Genomic DNA, 18,808 nt, shown 5'->3' with positions numbered 1-18,808 from the left:
CAGGCAAGCTCTCCTGGTGGATAGAGAGAACTGGCTCAACAAGTTATCCTCTGACCTGCAGAGTCACTGCTTATCCTTGCAACTCTTACTGCCACAGTTCCAGCACACTGTACTCCACACTTTGGGATGGGAGAACAGACATGGATTTGGCTAATTCTACGGCTTGGTTCTGGAATGTCCCCCAGAGGTTCATGTGTTAAAGCCTGGTTTTCAGTGCTACTGGAAAGTAGTGGAACCTATAGGAAGAAGGTCTTAGACCACTCGGAGTACGCCCTGGAAGGAGACAGCAGGAATCCATTCCCTTCCTCTCTCTGGGGCTTCCCGCTGTCATGAAGAGAGTAGCACCTCTGCCACATGTCCACATGTTCCTGCTATCATGTGCTGCCATGCCAAAGGAAAAGAGACACGACAACTAAGCATGGACTGAAACCTCTACAACTGTCAGCAAAAAAATAAAACAAAAGCAAACAAACAACAAACAACAAACCTTTCTTCTTTTTAAACTGATTATAACAAGTATTCTATTACAGGAACAGAAAGTTAATTACTAATACATGTAATCATTTCTTTAGATCTTTGGGTTTTTTTTTTGTTGTTGTTGTTCCTAGAAATTAGGCTCAGAGCATATTTTCCAATACAACAACAACTAATAACAACAACAACAACAAACCCTACATGTCAAAATCTGAAAACTGTATGTTACATATTAATTTCATTCTATCATCTTTATAATAAAATGATTAAAGTCTTTGTACGTTATACATGATGGTTCAAGCCTGCAATCCCAACACTCAGAAGAGGCTGAAGTAGAAGTACTGTTGTGGGTTCAAAGCTAGCCTGAGCTACACAGAGTTCCAGGCTAGGCTGCGCTGCAGATTGACACCCTATATCAAAGTATATATAGACATACACATACCAAATAAAAACTCTTTTCCAATTTTCTCAAAAGTAGTATCTTAATGTTGATGATCACATAAAAATGATTTTTCTTCTCTCTCCTTGATTTTCCCTGACTGGCTGTGTCTAATCATATATCTTTTAAAAAAATTCTTATGAAATGCAAACTACATCAGTAGATTAGTTGAGAGGCAGCATGCAGCTGAGGAAAGCAGCAATGGGAAAGCACTGATCCTCTTCCTTTCTCATCCCTGCCTAGTATCTGTCACCCAATTAGACAGGTTATCTGTTTGCTAAATCAGCTGTGTTTAAAACTAAACAGTAAGACCTCTACAAAACAATAAAGTGGGGCATATTTAGATTCTGACAAGTCAAAGTCACACAGTAATCTCTGGAAAACTGTCACTAACAGCAGAGAGCAGCCATCCGAAGAAATAAGAATCACAGCACAGCCTAAATGATTCATGTGGAAATCGGAACCATTAGATAGGCCTTAAGACAAACCAATAGCTTAGCATGGTCTCAAGAGAACAATCTCCACCATTCTTTTTCTCCAGCCTCGTCAGGAGGGGAAAAAGCAACACAGGAAAAACATTCTAAATATTTTAATGAGGTGGTTATCCCATTAATTATGTTTCTTTGTCTGACAGGAATTAAGTGCCAGCTGCATCTGATGTCACTGCTCTTGAAATCTAAAGGACAGCAGCCACTAAGAGAGCTAGCTCACTGTTAACAGTGAAGGCTCACAGAAGCAGCTCCAGGGTTCTTGGCAAGACTCTGTATTCAGACCACATTTTGAATAAACTCAATCTATGAAAATTCAGACGTTAAAAAAATCAATAAGTAAGTCAAGAAAGAACACATGAGGTTTTGGCTTTTTATTTTTAGTTTGAGAAGGCATCCCAAACTGGCCTCAAACTCCTGGGCTTAAGTTATATTCCTGACTCAGTCTCCTAAGGAGCTAGAATGATAAACAGGCACATGTCACCATATCTGTTCAGAAGACAGGAAAGAGTTAACCTTAAAAAGAAAAGTATTTTAAGATGCAAGACTAATGTACAAAATGGCTCAATCACAATTGTGTCTTGTAGGGTTTTTTTCTTTGTGTGGTTTTGTTTTGAGGCAGGATGTTAGTTTAAAATCACCTTCCAATCCACTTCCTGAGTCCTGGGATTACAGGCATTTACCACCACAGCTGGGTTATGTAGTTTGTTTTCATATTTATTTAGTAACAACTGAGTTTTATGGATTCTGGTTTTATGGTACTGATTCCTATCACACACATAAATACTTTTTTTTTTTTTAAAGATGAGTAAAGTCTTACTCAGTAGCCCATGCTAACCTCAAACTGCAGCAATCTTCCTGCCTTGGTTTCTCAAGCACTGGGATTACAGGCATGAACCAATTAGCTACATCATTTATACTTTTCATGAACTCACATGAGCCTTTCCAATCTCAACCCAACCAGTTAAGTTCCATCACATGTTTTGTGCTCAGTGCTGTTTCTATTGAGACAGTGCCATGTGGTAGCCGAGACTGTCTTCCAACTCACTGTGTAGCGACTTATGGCCTCAAACTTGTGATCCTCATGAGTAAGCCTCCCACTGCTGTCCCAGATGCTTCTTAAACACACTCTAGTGGGGGCCCAGCTCCAAAAGACCAATTGGACTGGGATGACTGTACAGGTGGTAAGCGCCATGGCAACATTTGCTCCTCCACAGATCGGTCTGCTTTCTTGGGACTAAGACACTGCTCCTGATACACGCAGGAAATGTCAACCCCAGAAGGGATCATATCTCATCTAACAGAAATGGACATCTTTTACAAGACCAGGTCATTTAAGACCTCTGGCCAGTTTCCTAGACACATTTCAGCTGAAACTTGCTATAAGAAACTAATTATAACATTTGCAAACCAAGAGACTTACTGAAACACATTAATTATAAGACTCCTTTTCAGAGCTTAACTGATTTCACTATTGTTTCAGAGACTATTCCCCATGTTACTTCTCTGCTGTATTAGCCTCCCTTTTACCCAGTCAGTCTCTCCAAACTGAAAGGCAAGAGCAGAGCAGCCAGACTATCCTACATTAAAGACTGGTGCAGTTGTGTGACAGATCCTAGATGAATTGTTAGTCAGGGAGTCTCCTCGGCTAATATGCCTCTGTGGCAGATATATTAATATATCCCTTACACTTCACCCTGCATTATGGCTTCCAAAACACTGGAAAGGATCCTTTGTATGCTCAAGTTAGACTCTGACTTCTTCTGGCCACTCTAGCCATCTGTCATCTCGGTCATCTAGAGAATCTGCTTCTAGTAAGCTGTCAAGACTGGTACCCTGAGATTACAAATGTGTTACTAATACTTAAGAATTTATTCCTGAGAAGGTGAGATCCCTGTAGCCTGTGTTCTAAGCTCTAAGTAGACTAATTTCCTTGATGTTGATCTATCTTACCACCAACCAATTTCTATACCATTGTGATTACTGCAAAAATGGGACACTTTGTCGCCAGTCAACATCAATGAAAACCACAGCTCAGCTTCTACGGGAACACACAAAAGCTTTTTGTCTTCTTCAGTTCATGTGTGAACTTCAAGAAATTATAAGTACTTAATACAGGTTAAGTAATGTCTGTATCATTACACTGTGAAGCCATTAAAAACATTTTATAAGTCAGGCACAGTGGCTCACAACTGTAATCCTGGTACTCTGGGAGGCTGAAGCCAGACTGCTTTAAGTCTGAGGGCACCCTGGTCTACGCAGTAACAGAATCTCTCAAAGTCATAATATAGAAGAATGTATTGGCATGGGGAATATTCATAAAATACTATTTAAAGAAAGCAAATCATGCTTACAAAGTAGTACATATAAAATAAGCCATTTTTAAGATAGTATTTTTATGGATGATTGAAAATTTTATATATGGGCCCAATATATTTTGAATATATTCAGCCCCATTTCCCCCCAAAACTCCTCCTAGATCTAATCCCCCACCCCCGACCCCAGTAAGTCCCAACTTCAAGTCCTCTTTTTTTTTTTTTTTTTTTTTTTTTGTCTTGTTTTGTTTGCTTTGTTTTTTGAGACAGGGTTTCTCTGTGTAGCTTTGGAACTTGTCCTGGAACTTACTCTGTAGACTAGGCTGGCCTCAAACTCACAGAGATTCACCTGCCTCTGCCTCTCAAATGCTGGGATTAAAAGGTGTGTGCCACCACTGCCTGGCTACTTGTTTATTTTTATAAATCAGAGTCCTATTTGTGCTGCCCATATACTCACAGGTGTGGGACCATTAACTGAGCATGGTCAACCTACCAAGGGCTAAACCCTTAAACTGCCTCTTCCTCCCTCAGCAGCCCTCAACTGTTCCTCAGCAACAGTGGGGTTTTATGAGACCCTCCATGCTAGAATGCTGACAGCCACTGTGAGTCCATGGGTGCAGTGCTCGGTCATGTCTGGAAGATACTGCTTTACCCTGGTCCTCCCTAATCCCTGGCTCTTAAAATCTTCACACACACCCCTGTCTCTGGGGGAAGGGTATGTGATACAGGTACCTCATTTACGCCTGAATACAAACCAGTTTTCTCTAGAAAACATAAACAGAAATAGGTGACTAGAAGGGTTATACATCAAATATTAGAGCACTTGAAAACAGTAGGGCTGCGTGTAGTTTTTTCTGTATTTTCCTCCTTCACATTAAATATTTATTATATTTTTACTATTAAAAATATATATGTAACCAGGCAGTGGTGGCACATACCTGTAGTTGCAACACTCAAAAGGCAGAGTTCCAGGACAGGTTCCAAAGCTATAGAGAAACCCTGTCTCAATAAATAAATAAATAAATAAATAAATAAATAAATAAATAGTGTGTGTGTGTGTGTGTGTGTGAGAGAGAGAGAGAGAGAGAGAGAGAGAGAGAGAGAGAGAGAGAGAGAGAGAGAGAGTTAGTTTTGGCTCACTCGGGTCTCAAATTCCCTATGTAGATGGTAATAATCTTGAACTTTTGATCTTCTCGCTGCTGCCCCCCTCCCCCAAAAGTGCCAGGATTAGGGGTATGCAAAGCATACCCGGTTCACTGAGTGCTGAGGATCAAGCCCATGGCTCCATACATACTAGACAAGGACTCTGCCAACTGAGCTACGTACTGAGACCTTAAATATATTTTAAGAGAATGTCTTCCAAAGTAACTTTGCAAGTCATTTCCTTTACTATTTCAGACCTATTAATAGCAGAATAGACAATTCTCAATTATGTTTTAATATAAAGGAGGCACTTTTCTCAGTTGTCCTTAAAAATAGAAAAAGAATTACTAGGTCACTACCATGTACCAGGTCTCCTCACATATTCTATTAATAAAATGAAATGTTAAGAATATCCAGAGGCAGCTAGCATTGGACCTCATACTTATAATCCCAGCATTTGGAGGGTGAGGCAAGAAGATTCCTAAACGTCAAAGTTAATGTGGGCTGCAGTGTGATGGCCCGAGTTCAATCAGCAGAATCCAGTACCCATATGGCAGCTGGCCACCATCTGTACCTCCAGTTCTAGAGCACCCAACACCTTCACCTGATCTCCAAGGGCACCGGGCATATATGTGGTAACCAACCATCCATAATTCAGGCAAAACACTAGCACACATTTAAAAAAATGAGTGAATAAATAAATAAGTCTGAAAAGCTGGGCATTGTGGCACATGTGTTAGAAATACTAACGCTGGGCAGGTCCATGGGGGCTTGCTGGTCTGCCAGTAAAGTCCAATTGGTGAGTTCCAGACCCTGTCTCAAAAAACAAGGCTGGGCAATGGTGGTACACGACTTTAACCCTAGCACTCGGGAAGCAGAGGTTGGCAGATCTCTGTGAGTTCAAGGCCAGCCTGCTCTATAAAAGCTAGTTCCAGGCCAGGCACCTAAGCTACACAGAGAAACCCTGTCTCGAAAAACCAAAAAATTAAAATAAAATAAGGTGAACAGCTCCCAAGGAACAAGATATCCAAGGTTGTCCTCTAGCCTCCATATATATACAAACACACATTCACACAAAAACACATACATAGTCCTGACTTCCTTGCTCATGTTCTCCCTCATTCTGCTCCTTATTTGGACCTTAGGAGCTCAGTCCAGTGTTCCAATGTGGGTCTCTGTCTCTATCTCCATCCATCGCCAGATGAAGGTTCTATAGTGATATGCAAGATATTCATCAGTATGGCTATAGGATAGGGCCATTTCAGGCTCCCTCTCCTCAGCTGCCCAATGATCTAGGAGTGTGCCCACCCACTGAGACGGTGGGGCTGATCTAATGGGAGCTCACCAAAGCAAGCTGGACTTGGGACTGATGGAGCATGTGATCAAACCGGACTCTCTGAACATGTCGGACAAGAAGGGCTGACTGAGAAGCCAAAGACAATGGCACTGGGTTTTGATCCTACTACATGTACTGGCTTTGTGGGAGCCCAGTCTGTTTGGATGCTCACCTTCCTAGACCTGGATGGAGCAGGGAGGACCTTGGACTTCCAACCCTGACTGCTCTTTAGACTGGAGAGGGAGGGGGAGGGGAAGGGGGAGTGGGAGGGAAATGGGTGGAAATTTTTAAGTAAAAATAAAAAAAAAAAAACATACATACAAATAAAACAAAAAATAAAAAAAAACCTGAAGTACAGAAAGGGTAGGGGGGCTGGAGAGATGGCTCAGTGGTTAAGAGCATTGCCTGCCCTTCCAAAGGTCCTGAGTTCAATTCCCAGCAACCACATGGTGGCTCATAACCATCTGTAATGAGGTCTGGTGCCCTCTTCTGGCCTGCAGACATACAGACAGAATATTGTATACATAATAAATAAATAAATATTTTAAAAAAAAAGAAAGGGCAAGTAACTTGGTTAAAGGCCATATAAAAAGCTAATAGCAAAATGGGGGAGCAGCAGGGCTGGAGAGGGCTCAGCTGTTTAACAGGAGTGCTGGCTGCTACTGCAGAGGACCCTGAATTCATTCCCAGCACCCACATGGCAGCTATGGCTATTTATAACTGATACTCTCTTCTGACCTCCATAGGAACCAGATATGCTCGTAGTACACAGACATACATGCAGGCAAAACACTCACACACATAATAATTTTAAATAAAAAAGAAAGGATTAAAGGAAAAGAAGGGAGGGAGGAAGAAAGCAAAACCAGGATTCAGCCTTGTAGATGTGGTGTCCACGCCTTGGTTGCTATAATATGCTGCCACTCTTTCAGGGAAAAGGGATGAGTCACAGCAAAGGAAGAAAACACTCATAAGTTAGATTGTCTGGCTTGTGAGGATCACAGGCAAGTTTAAGAGTTACTTAGAAACACTAACGGAACAGGCAAAATCTTTCTTTTTGAAATAGAGTCTCACCTTGGAGCTCAGGCTGGCCTTTAACCTTATTCTATAGCTCAGGTGGGCCTGGAATTTGCAATCCTGCCCAGCTTCCTAAGCAAATGACATTACAGGCTTACTGCAACCAGGCCAGGCAAAGAATTTCTTTTAAAGGCTATCTGGACCACAACAAGGCCTCAGTAAATAGTAATCATTACTTAAAAAACTGTTTTGCCAGATCTGTGCATTTGTACAAGTCAAAATTTTTAGAAGAAAATAACTGAAACTAATAGAGTAAAAAACAAACAAAAATCCAGATGGTGGTGGCGCACGCTTTTAATCCCAGCATTCAGGAGGCAGAGGCAGGCGGATCTCTGTGAGACAAGCCTGGTCTACAGAGCAAGTTCCAGTTTTTCCTCTATTGCCAAAATTCTTCAAAGATTTAAGAAAGAAAAGGTGGTAAGTAATTTCTTTTTTTTAATAGCACTACAAAGAAAATAAACTGCACTTAGTGGTGCACACCTATGTAGCTGTGGACAGGCTCCACAGCTACACAGAGAAAAGAAGCCCTGTCTCCAAAAATGAAAACAAAAACAAAAAAATCAAGATTTTAGTACCCGAAGAAAAGTAAGGAAACTTCAAGGATGCTAAGGGTCACTTCAGTTTCTTGACCTTCATTTCCCTTTAGCTTTGTGGCTACCATTGAATTGATACTTAGTCCCACACAAGGAATGACCAGAAAGCCCCACAAGCTACAAAGACCCGAGTACGACAGCCAGTGTTAGGATGCGCACTGCATTCGGTGCTGCTGTGCAACAGCAGCTGACGCTCAAGAACCCTAAGGTATGACACACCTGAAAGCAACCTATCCTTATACTACTTCAGACAAATGTTAGAGTTTGCTATAATTAAAGACATGTTCTCTATAATGAGATGACAACATAATATCAGGTAGGTTTCAAGTTGAAATTTATGATTTACACTCAGCACAGAAGCTATGGTTTTTCTCTCTCTTAAAATCCTACTTCAATTTTTCCTCTATTGCCAAAATTCTTCAAAGATTTAAGAAAGAAAAGGTGATAAGTAATTTCTTTTTTTTTTTAATGGCACTACAAAGAAAATAAACTGCACTTAGTGGTGCACACCTTTAAGACAGAGGCAGGTGGCTCTCTGGGAGTTTGAGACCAGTCTGGTTTACACAGCAAGTTTCAATTCAGCCAGGGCTACAAAGCGAGATTCTACTTGTTTGCCTGCTTGTGTGTTTGTTATTAAAGAAAGGAAGGAAGGAGTTTAGGTTTCCAGAAGATTATTTTAAACAAGCGTATATATTTCTACTGAGAAGAATTTCTCAACACAAAATAAAGGCACTGAAGGTATCTTCCAGAAGTGGGGCATCCAGTCTCCCTGCCCTTGAGGTAATGTGCATACAAGGTGCTATTTTTAAAGATGAATGTAAATGTCCTACCCCATGTATAAATGCCAATTCTCACCAAGGAGACTTGGATTCTGGAATTTTCTAAAATTGATTTAACACATGAAAAGATTTACGTACAAAGCTGCTCAACAGAACAACTGACGTCTAACAGTGAAAAGGACTTGGAGTATAAAAATCATGATATCTCCAGATGTTAGAATACATATTAAACTTTTAATGCATATATAATGATATAAAAACTTAAAATACATAGTTTTTAAATCATTAGAAGTTATTAAAACACTTTAGAAATAATTGTTATTTATATAGATAGAAAGACTTAAAGAAGCAAATTGCAATGAGATTGTAACTCAGTACTTGCTCTATACAAAGCCCTACATATGATTTTTAGCATCACAAAAAAGTTCATCATGAAAATCTTATTGGTATTTAACTTTCACCCTTTAACTAAATTATCTACAGTGTATCTTTTTTCCTTTTTCTTTTCTTTTTTTTTTTTTTTTTTTTTTTTTTTGAGACAGAGTTTCTCTATGAAGCCCTGGCTGTCCTGAAACTCAATCTGTAGACCAGGCTGGTGGCCTAGAACTCAGAGATCCACCTGCCTCTGTCTCCCATGGGCTGGAATTAAAAGCTGCACTACCACTGCCTGACTACCTACAATGTCTTTTTTATTTATTTTTCTGTGGGGAGCAGAACAGTGCTGGAGATTGAGCTTGGGGACTGTGGCTTCACACATGGTGGGCAAACACCCTGTCCCTGAGCTCTATCTCCAGACCCTTATGACAGGGTCTCACCAGGTTGCCCTGCATGACTTGAACTGGCTTAGCTTGTCAAACAGCTGGTCCTAGCCCACCATTCTGGTTCATAGGTATTGAGTTCATGAAACATGTCCTGCTCTCAAGTCAACTAACTTTTACAAGTAATCTCTGCTTCTGTTTTTAACTATTTCTGCTCTTCCTCCTACCCTAATCTAAGTCTTAAGGTCTGGGCACTGGCTTCAGGTAGTGGTTTGTTTACCTTGGCCCCCACGGACATTTTGCAATGTCTGGAGATAGTACAGATTGTCATAAACAGAAGTAGAGGGTACTAGTAAACTAGTAGCTGAAAGTCATGAATTTGGCTAAATATCCTACAATGCAAAGAACTGACATTTGAGGGGAAAATATCCAATTTACTCTTAGTACAAAGGGTGAGAAATCCTGCTCTGGGACAGAAAACAAGATAGAAATAGGAGTACACTAAAATACAATTGTCATCTATCGTAAATCTAACTTTTTTCACTTGGAAAATAAGAAATATCCACTCAAATTATAGAAGACTTAATCCACAATTTGATCCAAATTCACATATGCTCTGATTTTATGGTAAACATCTGCAGTCCTAACCTAAGTAGTTTGTCTATGTTTTCCTTAGTCTCAACAGATAGAGACCAGTCCTGTATGAGAACAACATGTTTTCAAGTAAGGATGGTCTCTTACTATGTTAGAGAAAGCCGGAAAACTAAGAGTGAACTAGTCTAGGCTAAAGAGTTTGAAAACTAACCTAACACAAAAGTGCTTGTTCATGCACACAGAAAATGATTACGCAAACTCATAAAAATTACTTCCTATGATGTCAGATTCAGGGAGTGGTAAGAAAGGAAAGGTGCAGGGTTTGACCAAGTAAAGCACACACTGAGTGCTAAGGAATGATTCCTCCAATAGCAATATACCTTAGCTCATTACAGGGTGTATGTGTGCTCAGTTATAACTATCACTGAGCAGCAGGGACTTACAGATAACAGGGACATAAAGAAGATGGGGAGGGAGAACGGAAGACATACCACCATCAAAGATGAATTGGGCAATTTGGACAGGCAAAACAAAGAAATTAAGAAGTTGTATAACAGGGCCTCTACAAACAAAGTTCTGTTGGTAAGTGCCCGCCTAGCATGCACAAGGCCCTGAGTTTGGTCCCCAGCAGGGCACAAAGGGGCTGTGGTGGTGCACACTGTAAACCCAGCACTGGGAAGTAGAGGCAGGAGGATCAGAACTTCAAGGTCATTCTTGGCTACACAACAAATTTGAGGGCAGCCTGAGATCATGAGACCACATCTCAAAAGAAAGAGGGAGAAATTGTGCAAATATTATCACTGGGTGAAAATGAGGGAAGAGAATACTGTGCACAAGCAAGGCTACGAAGAAAGTAAGAGGAAATACGCAATGCTGAGGAAATACAGCAGAAAAAATTAGCAACATACAATTCACCAAGTCCTCGCAGACTGGGTAAAAGGTATGTTTTACACCTTCAGTTTCTGATATCTTATTACTAACTCTGCTTGTATAGATTTCCCATAGCTATATTTTCATAGATTATTTTTTAGGGGGAATATATTTAATATCTTGGTTAGGTTAAAAAACAAACTTTTCACTTCACTCAAAGATCAGAAATAGTAAGAACTTGATCACCATCATTTTTTGTGATCTATTCATAGATGACATTGATTGAGGACGGTTTGTCATTTTGTCTACTCAGCACTACTCCTTGTAAAGGAGAATGGCTCTCAGCCATCCCATAAGGTCATAATGAGACTACCAATCACAATGCCTGTCCTCCTTCAAGCCTCTGGGCAAGCATAAACTTGATCTCTCATGGTATTCTTCCCACACTTCCAACAGGGTGTTGTGAAAGGAACGGGCACATGACTCTAAGAAAAGGGCAGGAAGAACTTCTCTACCAGGCTCTCTTCCCCGAGGCCCAGAGCTGTGCAATCATGTGATCTGCAGGCTCTACGCTCTAGTCACAGTTGTCCTGAAGATGAAAACAATGTCAGACAGCACACGAGAGTCAGTGGCACACAGTCCCAAAGATATACTTGCGCTGCTAATCTTAAACTTTCAGGTCACACAAGTGAATAAAATTCCTTTCTTGTTTTGAAAAGGTTTTATTTCCAACTAAATGAACTCTACAGTGCTAGATGGCTCAGAGGTTAAGCTCTTGCAGGGGACCTAGGTTCAGCTCCTAGCACCTAAATCAGGTGGCTCACAATTACCTGTAACTCCAGTTCCAGGAGATACAATATCCTCTGACACCCAAGACTTGCACAAACTTTGTTCACATAAACTCATGCAGAGGTGTGTAGGCACACACACACACACACACAAACAAAAATGAATAAATAAACATTTAAATTAGTTCTAGTTGGCTAATTTCTTAACTCTGCCAAAGAAAGGTTTGGGGTTTGACAGTTTGGTATATTAGGAATACTATTCATGAGGAGGGCTGTGGAGACACACAACTTTAATCCCAGCCCTTGGGAGGCAAAGACAGGTTGATCTCTGTGGGCTCCACCTCTATAGGGCAGCCTGGTATACCGAGCAAGTTCTAGGAGAGCTAGAGCTATGCAGAGAAATCCTGTCTTGAAAAACCAAAAACAAAATTGAGAGAGAGAGAGAGAGAGAGAGAGAGAGAGAGAGAGAGAGAGAGAAGAAATACCATTCGTAGACTACCCAGACTCTAACTTAGAAACTACAACTAGGTTGATATCATAACTTGAGGTACTCCATTACATAAGCACAAATCTGTATGTTTACAATAGAATTCATTTAAAATGATACATATTTATTTCAAATTCTAATAAGCTAACAGCTACTAAAGTAAGATGTTACAAATTTCTACTATGTTTTTTAATTTTTTAGAGTTACTATCACATTTATCTACTTGTGTGAGTGTGTGCATGCACATGCCAGAGTACACATAGAAGTCAGGGTACGACTTGAGAGATTCAGTTCTCTGTTCTACTATGGAGATCTTGGGGATTGAGTTTAGGTTATAAGCTCAGTGACATGTGCCCTTAACAACCAAACCATGTTGCTGGCCAAATTCTAAATCTTGATATTTCCAGACCACCTGTATTTTTCAAGTTCTATCCCTCTCATATGCCTAGCTTCTTTTTTTTGTCTGACCATTCCATTCCGAAATTTCTCTAGTTTAGCTATACATTTGTCAAGAAACAAATCATAGCTGGGCATGGCAGCTCATATGTGTAATTTCAAAATTTAGGAGGAGGCTAAGGCAGGAGGACTCCCATGAATTTAAGGTCAGTCTAGGTGGATAAGTTCCAGAGTAGTCTGGGCTGTAGAGTAAGACCCTACATTAAGGGAAGGAAGGAAGGAAGGAAGGAAGGAAGGAAGGAAGGAAGGAAGGAAGGAAGGAAGGCAGGCAGGCAGGCAGGCAAAGTATGTTCCTCATTGGGCTTCTATTTTTCCTTTCTTTAAAAAGCTAAGATTTAAGCAACTGGTCCAGGAGTGGCAACTCTTAGAACACTTCTGTAATCTTTGAGCCCCTGGACAATACACGGGGCCTTCACAATTTAAGAGACATTGACAAATTTCTAGAGCAACTCATCATCTCTTTGCTTTAATCAAGCAATTTAGTAGTTATTTGATCAAGCAATTTGATCAAGCAATTATTCTGAGTAATTTTCCATTTGTAGTCCCTAGTTTCCAAGGTGGAGCTACCAGCATGCCCTTATCTTAGCTCCTCTCCTTCTTATCCTATATCTAATCCTTCGCAGAAACGTCTCTCAGGTTTATTTCCTTCTTTGAGCGCCTTTCTAAGCGTACCTCAGACTACCAGACCTCTGCAATTCACACACACTGCGTTCCCTGAAACAGCTCTCTTTTTGGTCTCCCTGGCTGCCAGTTCTCTCTATTACTCATCCTCTTCAACATGCCTTATTATATGTTTACTTATTTCATCGCATTCTTATAATTTGCTTTTCATTTTTTCTCAGATAGGATCTTGTTATATAGCTCAAGTCATCCTTGAACTTATGGTAAGTCCTTGCCTTCCAAGTGCTAGATTACAAAAGGGCATCACTAGCCAGGCGATGGTGGCGCACGCCTTTAATCCCAGCACTCAGGAGGCAGAGGCAGGCGGATCTCTGTGAGTTCGAGACCAGCCTGGTCTACAAGAGCTAGTTCCAGGACAGGCTCCAAAGCCACAGAGAAACCCTGTCTCGAAAAAACCAAAACCAAAAACAAACAAACAAACAAAAAAACCAAAAGGACATCACTATGCCTGGTCCATGTCATTCTTCTCTCTCTCTCTCTCTCTCTCTCTCTCTCTCTCTCTCTCTCTCTCTCTCTGTTGTTGTTGTTGTTCTTGTCTTTTTTTTGTGACAGGGTTTCTCTGTGTTGTAGCTCTGGCTGTCCTGGAATTCACTCTGTAGACCAGGTTGGCTTGAATTAACAGAGACCCACCTGCCTCTGCCTCCTGAATGCTGGGAATAAAGGTGTGCACCACCACCACCCCGCCATAATTTTCAATCTCTACCTCCTCCTATTTAAGTATTCATTCATTCATTTATTTAACAAATGAGAGCTGAACAAAATAGCATCTCAGAGGCTTATAGCACTACAACAATGTTAACATACATACAACTATAGTCAGATGGAAATGTACCCAGGTCACTGAGACACAGAAAAAAGAAGATGCAAGCAGTGGTTCAGAATTCTAACAGCTGGATGTTAAATGGAACCAGAATTGGTAAAGAAGTAAAATATATGATCCAAGGGAAAAGATGCAGAAGATCCGAACCTGAGGAACTAGAAGAGCACTGCCATTAACAAGACCAGCGACATCAGAAGAAAACGTCATAGAGGGAGCATGACTGAAGGATGCACTTGCCGAACTGCAAATCACAACACAGGATCAAAGAATGGATTTCAACCCCAGAATATTAGAATCTCCAGGAATGGTAGTTTGAGAGGACAATGCTATTGAATATCAAAATGAACTACACCAGAACACACACCCCTAAGTTACATGGCTTCAGTAGGTATATAAGAAAATGTGGAAAAGGCAAATATGGTAGCAAGTATGAAATCTACTGCCCTACAAGGCTGTTTCGCTTTAGGAAAGTTTTAATGGCTTTGGAGTTGCCGTCTGATTTTTTTTTCCTTTCTTAAAATACTTAGCATCTTCATATATCCCAGGGACTTTTACTCAAATAGCTTTAGGTACCTTTGTACATTCTAAAGTACCCATGTGGTATATAGGCTGATTAATACGCAATTAATTAAATTGCTGCAGGTGATCCTTCCAGGTCTCATTGATAAACTTAGTTCCACAATGCTGAACCTCTGAAGTTATTAAAAGCATCATTAGATGAGGTTGCCACACAGAAATCTATTGCCAAGTCACGACTAACAACTCTCTTCAGGGCAATAACATAACAACTGCCGGGTAGACCTAAAATCACAGTGAATATACCAAAACTACCAATCCGAGGAGCTTAAATTGGTGAATTGTACGGTACAGAGGAACTCAATAAAGCTGTATTTTAAAAAAACATTAAAAAGCTTCTTAGCAACACCTTCTGTGAAAAAAAAATCAACAAATATGTTTTAACCAAAATGTCAGCCTCAAGAAACATTACATCCAGGCACTAAGTTATTGCTCTTAAATATTTAAACTTCTAGAAATTTTTATGAAATGGAAACCCTGATAAATTGTGATGACAAAATCATTATCATTCTAACTTAAGAAAATAAATTGACCAGCAGTCCCATGCCCTTCACTGTAATAGGAACTGATCTGTATCACACATCAAAATCTGCCTTAAAGGTCTGATGACAACTTTTAAAGGGGCACTTTCATATTTAATCGCAAAGGCCAATACTGCAATCAGTAGAGTCTCTCCAGGCTTTGCCACAGCCTGGAGCACTTCCCATCCCCTACTAACACATCTGTCTGCTGTTGTTAAGGTAACAGTAGGTTATTTATGCCCTCAGAGAGTCAAAGTGGCTCAAGAATATAAGAAGCAGACTGTGAACTCTATGAGGGAAAGGGCTATGACTTGTCCACTGTTAGAAACTCTAAACATCAGGCAGAGTATCAGGATACTCAATAAATATCCCTGCCTGTCATTAAACTTTGGCCCACTCAGAGAATCGGCCCACAGATAACTATGGAACCAGGCTATTCCTGGGTATTTGTGACTTTAGGAGAAAGCCCCTTAAGTCCCAACCTCAGTTTCAGTGACTAAATTAGTCTGTATCTAGAAAGGCTAAAAGATTAATTATATTACCCATAAAGCTGTGATGGAAACTCAAAGCCTTCTCATTTAAAAATGGCAACACCTTTCCCAACTTTTTTCCTACAAATTATCTTCTGGGCACAAAAACAGATCCAGAAGTCCAACAACTTACCACCTTATTTCTACTTATCAGCCTACGATTAGCAGGTTCAGGATGGGACTGATGGCCAGGGCCTTGGAAGGGGCCAGACAGGAGAGAACAATGTAACTAAGCAATGTTTACAGACTGACAGCTCTTCACAGGCACATACCTGATACTTGTATCTACCCATACATTAATTGCAAGGATTAAATGAGATAATATTTGCAAACCACTTAAAAGTGTACTTATATAGTTAATAAGGTAACTCTCAATCAGTTTCCAGTGATAGTCACTCAGATCTTAGAGAGCTACCATGCCTAAAAAAATTAGGAGGTTTAGAGAAACATTCTAATGGTACACTTTTTTTTTTTTTTTTTTTTTTTTTTTTTTGATTTTTCGAGACAGGGTTTCTCCGTAGCTTTTTTGGGTTCCTGTCCTGGAACTAGCTCTTGTAGACCAGGCTGGCCTCGAACTCACAGAGATCCGCCTGCCTCTGCCTCCCGAGTGCTGGGATTAAAGGCGTGCGCCACCATCGCCCGGCTACACTTTTTAAATCTAGGACTAGAAAGAAAGAAGTACCAGGTTCATGCAAGCTCCTCATTTCATGGCTGGAAGAAATTAATCAGATAACGCATAATTGTAGAAAAAACGTTATACATTTAAAGCTTTCACAACTAGTATTAAATTTGGTTGTCAAGGCCGTGGCAGTTGTGTCCTCCTTTAATACCAGCTCTTAGGAGGCAGAAGCAGGCAGATCTATGAATTGAAGGCCAGCCTAGTACACGACCAAGTTCCAGGTCAGAGAAACAGAAAAACCCTGTCTCAAAAGAACAAAACAAAACAAAATGGTTCCTCACAACAGCTCCTAAGGGTTGCAGGACAAGTGTAATAAACTCTATTGACTTGTAAAAAACCTGAACCAGAGAGTCTGCCCAAGGTCACACAATTGGTGAAAACATCTAGACCAGGTGCAGGTATCTGGATGTCCCACCCAGACTTCTTTCCTGTAGGCTGCAACTTGGGCTCAGGGCTTACTGAAGTCGTGGGTGCAAGCAATGATTTCAAATGCTAAAGGAAAAGTCCAGAGAGCTGGGGTTATCTACAGCTGAGTGGTAATGGGTCTGCCTGTGGCGCTTGAGGCTCTACAATCTCCAGTGCTGGAGGGGAAGACAAAGACAGAGATAAGAAGAGAGGTTCTGGCACAGTCTTGAAAACGTGAACTGGAAAAGTTAAAGCAATTCCGTTCAATGGAATTGGAGCTAATTAATAATCAATTGCTGGCAAAACACCCATTGAAACCATAATAAAAGATACCACGATTGCATACACCACAACTGGCCAACACAGATTTTCTGAAGTCTCTCCAAAACACGCCATTCAGAGAGAGATTACCAGACTCAGAGAATATGGGCGTCGGTTTAAGACTGAAAAGACTGCCACTTCCCCTAAACGAAGACTAAAAGGGAAAGGTTCGCCGGAAAGGAGGGTGAGGACGCGGAGCTAACGAGGCTCTCGGGGATAACGCGCAGATAGCAAACTGCCAGCCACCGACGAGCCTGAGAATAAACTCGCCATCGCCTGGGCAGCATCTTCCCGAAGGCTCCGCACCCCAGGGCAATGGCAAGAACCCTGCGGCTAAAGGTGAAAGCGGACTGGCCCTTTCTGCAGAATCCGAAATCATCTCCCCGAGAGGCTGCCTGGCGCATACCGGCACAGGACGTTATTTTAAGAGCGCGGCCCCGGACAGCGGCCCGAGCATCTGCCCAAGAGCATCCCACCCGAAATGGGCCCAGGAGGCAGAGGAGGGAGGTGCAGCCGGGCAGGGAGGAGGCGCAGTCCCGCAGAACCCGTCCCGTGCTACAACCACCGACCCCCAGCGCGCGACCCCTCCCCAGGGCGCGGCCCCGCGCGCGGCGCGCGCGTTACCTTGGTGTAGAGCTCGGACGCGGCCATGGCGGGCCCAGCGCCGACGCCCCCCGCCTGGGCGGAGGCCGCAGCTCGCGTGGCGGCAGCCCGCGCGGGTGAATCGGTGGCAGCGGGCGGGGAGCAGGGGAAGGGCCAGGCAGGGCGGGCAGGGCGGGCCGCGCTGGAGGGCGGGCGGGCCCGGGCAGGGCGGGGCGGGGCTCGTCAGGCGCTCGCTAGCGGCGGGCGGGCGGCAGTCAGCCGGTCATCACCCCCGGGCTCGCCGCGTGAATCCGGCGCGCGTGCTCAGGGGTAACCGGGGGGCAACCGGGGAGCAGCCGGGGCCGCCTCGGTCTCCCCAGCCGCCCGCCCTCCACCGCCCTTGAGGTCTCTTCAGCGGCCTGGGGTCTTCAGCGTCCTCGGTTTCCTAAGCTGTTTCGCCTCCTCAGAGATCTCCCGAGAGGCCTGGTCTCCGCAGCCTCCTCGGTCTCCTCAGCGGCTCTCGATGCTGCCGCCGCCGCCGCTGCCGCCGCCGCCCTGTGCATTGTGGGAGCGGGAGGAGGCTGCGCTCGAGCGTGGCCGCGGCGACTGCTCCCCGCTCTCTCGGGCTCACGCTGCCTCCCATCGGCGGCGGGCACCGAGCATCATCAACCCACGCGGCTGACATCCCAAACCCTCCTTGGCGGAGCCCCCCGTGGCCGCGAACGTGGAACAGTGCGGGAGCGTCACCCGCGCCAGGGGCAGCGGTGGCAGGTGCTGTTGGAGTGTCCGCGCGGACCCGGGAGCATGAAGGCTGCTCCCCCCAGGCCCAGCTATTTCTAGGGAGAGGACTTAGGGTAGGGAAGGGTTCTTGGAAGGCATCTCTATAACCTGCAACTCCAGAAGAACCGTGCGGGCTGCAGGGCTGGGAAGCTGAGGCTTGCACTACCCGGAATTGGAGTTGAACGATACCCAGGATCAAGCTGAACTTGAGTCTGCAACAGGGTCGCTTGGTGATGGAAGAACATAAGACGGGCTCTAACACTCAGAAACTCTAATGAACCTGAAAACAAGATGGCCTTGGGGAGCAGTTGCCACC

General features: G+C 42.8%; 1 protein-coding gene across 3 annotated transcripts in view; it reads right to left on the bottom strand.

The window, feature by feature from the left end:
• The window catches only part of Myo5a (myosin VA), a 160,547-nt gene extending 142,331 nt beyond the window's left edge, over positions 1-18,216 (bottom strand). The window contains exon 1 of one of the 3 annotated variants that reach the window (XM_057768937.1): positions 17,755-18,216. In XM_057768937.1, coding sequence (XP_057624920.1) covers positions 17,755-17,781 — 27 coding nt within the window. In that variant the 5' untranslated portion in view covers positions 17,782-18,216. The remainder of the gene's footprint in view (positions 1-17,754) is intronic. The other 2 variants (XM_057768935.1, XM_057768936.1) reach the window with 2 other exon arrangements.
• Positions 18,217-18,808: the final 592 nt, after the last annotated feature.

Source organism: Chionomys nivalis, chromosome 4 (assembly GCF_950005125.1).
Source record: "Chionomys nivalis chromosome 4, mChiNiv1.1, whole genome shotgun sequence".
In the NCBI taxonomy this organism is placed as follows: Eukaryota; Metazoa; Chordata; class Mammalia; order Rodentia; family Cricetidae; genus Chionomys; species Chionomys nivalis.
This window is presented reverse-complemented; position numbering and strand designations above follow the sequence as displayed.